We start from the raw sequence: 3,440 nt of genomic DNA, 5'->3' as shown, positions 1-3,440 counted from the left end.
CAACAGTGCTATTTAGATTGAGATTACAAGGGGAAGCTGGCGGAGTGGTTCCACTCAAAGGCGGAAGTATTCAGATATGTCGAACGAGCAAAACGTAGGCGAAACAAGGAAAATGTTTCGTCACCTCCCTTCTTTGGCGGACAGGAAAAGAGAGTTTCTGCAGCGGCAGTGGAAGCGCAGTGAGCGTTTTAGTGAATATTATCATGACAAAGTGATGCTGGGGAATCGTGTATCTGTTTGTGAAGAGGAGCTTATTGAGCACCTGATCGAGGGAATTCCAGACTTGGTTTTTCAGAACACAGCGAGAATCAGGGGTTTCCGGAATAAATCTGAGCTCTTCACTTCGTTTGAGAAGGTGCAGTTGCCAATTGGGTCCGGAATGAACCGTGGACGGAGAGAACTGGAAGAAAGAGAGAAGTGGGCAGCAGGGCGAAGGCCAATGGGAACGAGTGAGGAGAAGCAACAGGGATCAGCTGACCAACGGTGGGTCCATGAAGGTTGTCATAACTGCGGAGTGAGGGGACACAGAGCGGCATTTTGCCCATCGAGGGGGAGAGGTATGAAGTGTTTTAACTGCCAAGAGTTCGGTCATATCTCAGCCGGATGTCCCAAAAAGGCGCCAGCGGTGACGGTTGTTCGAGTCGATGAAGGTTCAATAGCGGTCAAGAAATCTTTGAAGAAAACTGTAACGTTAAATAATGTTAAGATTTCTGCGTTGGTGGATACAGGCAGTGAAATTACACTAATAAGAGAAAGCGCTTTCGCTGAAATAGGAGCGCCGCGAGTGGAAAACGAATGGGTCTTTTTTCAGAGGTTTAGGTTCGGAGTTAATTAGGACACTGGGTCATTCTACAGCTGCTATCGGGGTAGACGGGGAAGAGTATGAAACCAAAATACACTTAGTTCCTAATTCGTGTATGCGTCATGACCTCATCTTAGGAACAAATTTCCTCGACAACGTTAAATTGTTAATAGAGTCCAGGCACATAGAGATCCGGCGTTCGGGCAAAGTACAGACAACGGAAAACGAGCTGCCAAACGTATTCAATATAGACGTTTGTGATTCGGAGGGACGGGTGGATTTAACTCACTTAAAAGCATCTGAAGTTAAAGAAAATGTGATTTCGTTGGTAGAAAACTATAGGCCGGAGAAAAAACGGGAGGTGGAGGTGGAGATGACGATCATTTTTACAGACGAAAAACCTGTTTACCAGCGAGCAAGGCGTCTGTTAATGGCAGAGCGTGACGAGGTGAATAAACATATACAAGAATGGTTATGCGACGGTATTGCACAGCGGTCACTTTCGGATTACGCAAGCCCGGTTGTCTTAGTGCGGAAAAAGGACGGTTCAACACGATTGTGCGTAGATTATAGGCAGCTTAACAAAAAGATAGTTAAAGACCGGTATCCGTTGCCGTTGATAGATGATCAATTGGATGCGTTGCAGGGGGCGAATGTGTACAGCACGATCGACCTAAAGAATGGATTTTTCCACGTCGCGATAAAACCCGAGAGTCGAAAATATACATCATTCATTGTGCCGGATGGACAGTATGAATTTTTAAAGGTACCTTTTAACTTATGTAATTCACCGGCGGTTTTTCAGAAATTTGTGAATACAGTTTTTAGAGAATTAATCAACGAGAAAATAATACTAACATATCTATACGATGTAATAATCCCAACGTTGGACGTGGAATCCGGCATTAAAAATTTAGAGCTGGTTTTGAAGGTTGCAAGCGAGGCTGGTCTGGTGATCAACTGGAAGAAATGTCAGTTGTTGAAAAATAGAGTAGAGTTTCTGAGGCATGTGATCGAAAATCATACAATACGGCTATCCGATCACAAGACCGATGCAGTGCTTAAATTTCGAATGCCAACAACCGTAAGGGAAGTCCAAAGTTTTTTGGGTCTTACGGGTTATTTTAAGAAATTTGTTGACCATTATTCGTTGATCGCCAGGCCACTCACGAGCTTACTCAAAGGCAACCAAGAGTTTCGGTTTGATGATGAGCATGTGCAGGCGGTTAAAAGACTAAAGGAGATTCTGACGAATAAGCCAGTTTTGAGGTTATATAGGGTAGGGGCGGAAACGGAACTCCATTGCTTGAGGAGTTTGATTATACGATCGAACACCGATCGGGGATTAGCATGAGGCATGTGGAGGCGCTGAGTCGTTGTCCACTGCCCGAATGTATGGTGATAGGAGAGGATGGGGATAGTGTTAGTGCGCGTTTGAGAAAAGCGCAAGCGACGGATGAGAGTGTCAATAAATTGTTGGAATCAGTTCGGGTTGGACCAGTTGACGGTTATTGTGTGCGAGGGGGTCTTTTGTTTAAAGCTATAGACGACGATTATAAATTAGTTGTGCCTCCCTCGATGCAGAATAGCGTAATCCGGAAAGCTCATGAAATTGGGCATTTTGCGGCCGGGAAAACGGAGTCTTTAATAAGGCGGGACTATTGGTTCGCAAATATGAGAGCTAGAGTGGAAAAAGTAATTGGGAATTGCATTAGTTGCATTCTGGCGGAGCGAAAGAGTGGAAAAGGGGAGAGATTTTTGTATCCGATAGAGAAAGGGAAAACTCCTCTAGATACATACCATATCGACCATGTGGGACCGTTGGTCTCCACCAAAAAGAGCTATAAGCACATCCTGGTGGTGGTGGATGCGTTCGCGAAGTACGTGTGACTGTACGCCACCAGAAGCACTGCATGTGCCGAGGTCATACTTAAACTTAGAAAGCAATCAGTGGTTTTCGGAAATCCTCGTCGGATAATATCCGATCGTGGCACGGCATTCACAGCCAACGATTTCCAGTCCTATTGTAGGGAAGAGGGGATAGAGCATATAACCATTACGACAGGGATGCCGCGGAGTAATGGGCAGGTAGAGAGGGTTAACAGAGTTCTAATACCGGTTCTAACGAAACTAGCAGCTCCACATCCTGGAGACTGGTACAAACATCTTGATCGATGCCAAAGATTTTTAAACGCGACACTGAACAGGAGTACAGGTATGACTCCCTTTAAGCTCATGTTTGGGGTAGAGATGAGATTGCAGGGAGATTTGCCTTTGAAGGAGCTTTTGGAGAACGAGTGGGTTGCGTTGTTCGACGAGAATCGGTGTGAGTTAAGAAGGCAGGCGAAGGAGAGTATCGATAGAATACAGCGGGAAAATAGGAAAAGTTTCAACAGAAATAGGAAGAACGCTAGAATTTATGCGAACAGGGATCTGGTCGCAATAAAAAGAACCCAGCAGGGACCAGGGACAAAATTAGCAACAAAATATTTCGAGCCGTATAAAATAGGTAAAACTTTGCGGAATGATCGTTACGTAGTTCAAAAAGTGGAAGGAAGTGAGGGGCCGAGGGAGACTAGTACGTTAGCTGAGAACATGAAAGTGTGGGTTGACGATAAGGGATCTTCCGAAGAGTTTG

General features: G+C 45.1%; 1 protein-coding gene across 1 annotated transcript; it reads left to right on the top strand.

The window, feature by feature from the left end:
* Positions 1-214: 214 nt before the first annotated feature.
* LOC149033789 (uncharacterized) lies at positions 215-2,156 on the top strand. Its single transcript, XM_089172732.1, has 2 exons — positions 215-685; positions 774-2,156. The coding sequence occupies exons 1-2, from the start codon at positions 215-217 to the stop codon at positions 2,154-2,156; spliced, it is 1,854 nt and encodes a 617-aa protein (XP_089028858.1).
* The last annotated feature ends 1,284 nt before the right edge of the window (positions 2,157-3,440 follow it).

The sequence above is a fragment of the Polistes dominula genome, unplaced genomic scaffold (genome assembly GCF_049000335.1).
Source record: "Polistes dominula isolate Pdom_NZ unplaced genomic scaffold, Pdom_raw_medaka contig_416, whole genome shotgun sequence".
In the NCBI taxonomy this organism is placed as follows: domain Eukaryota; kingdom Metazoa; phylum Arthropoda; class Insecta; order Hymenoptera; family Vespidae; genus Polistes; species Polistes dominula.
The sequence above is the reverse complement of the archived record's forward strand: the minus strand, read 5'-3'. Positions and strand labels throughout refer to the sequence as shown.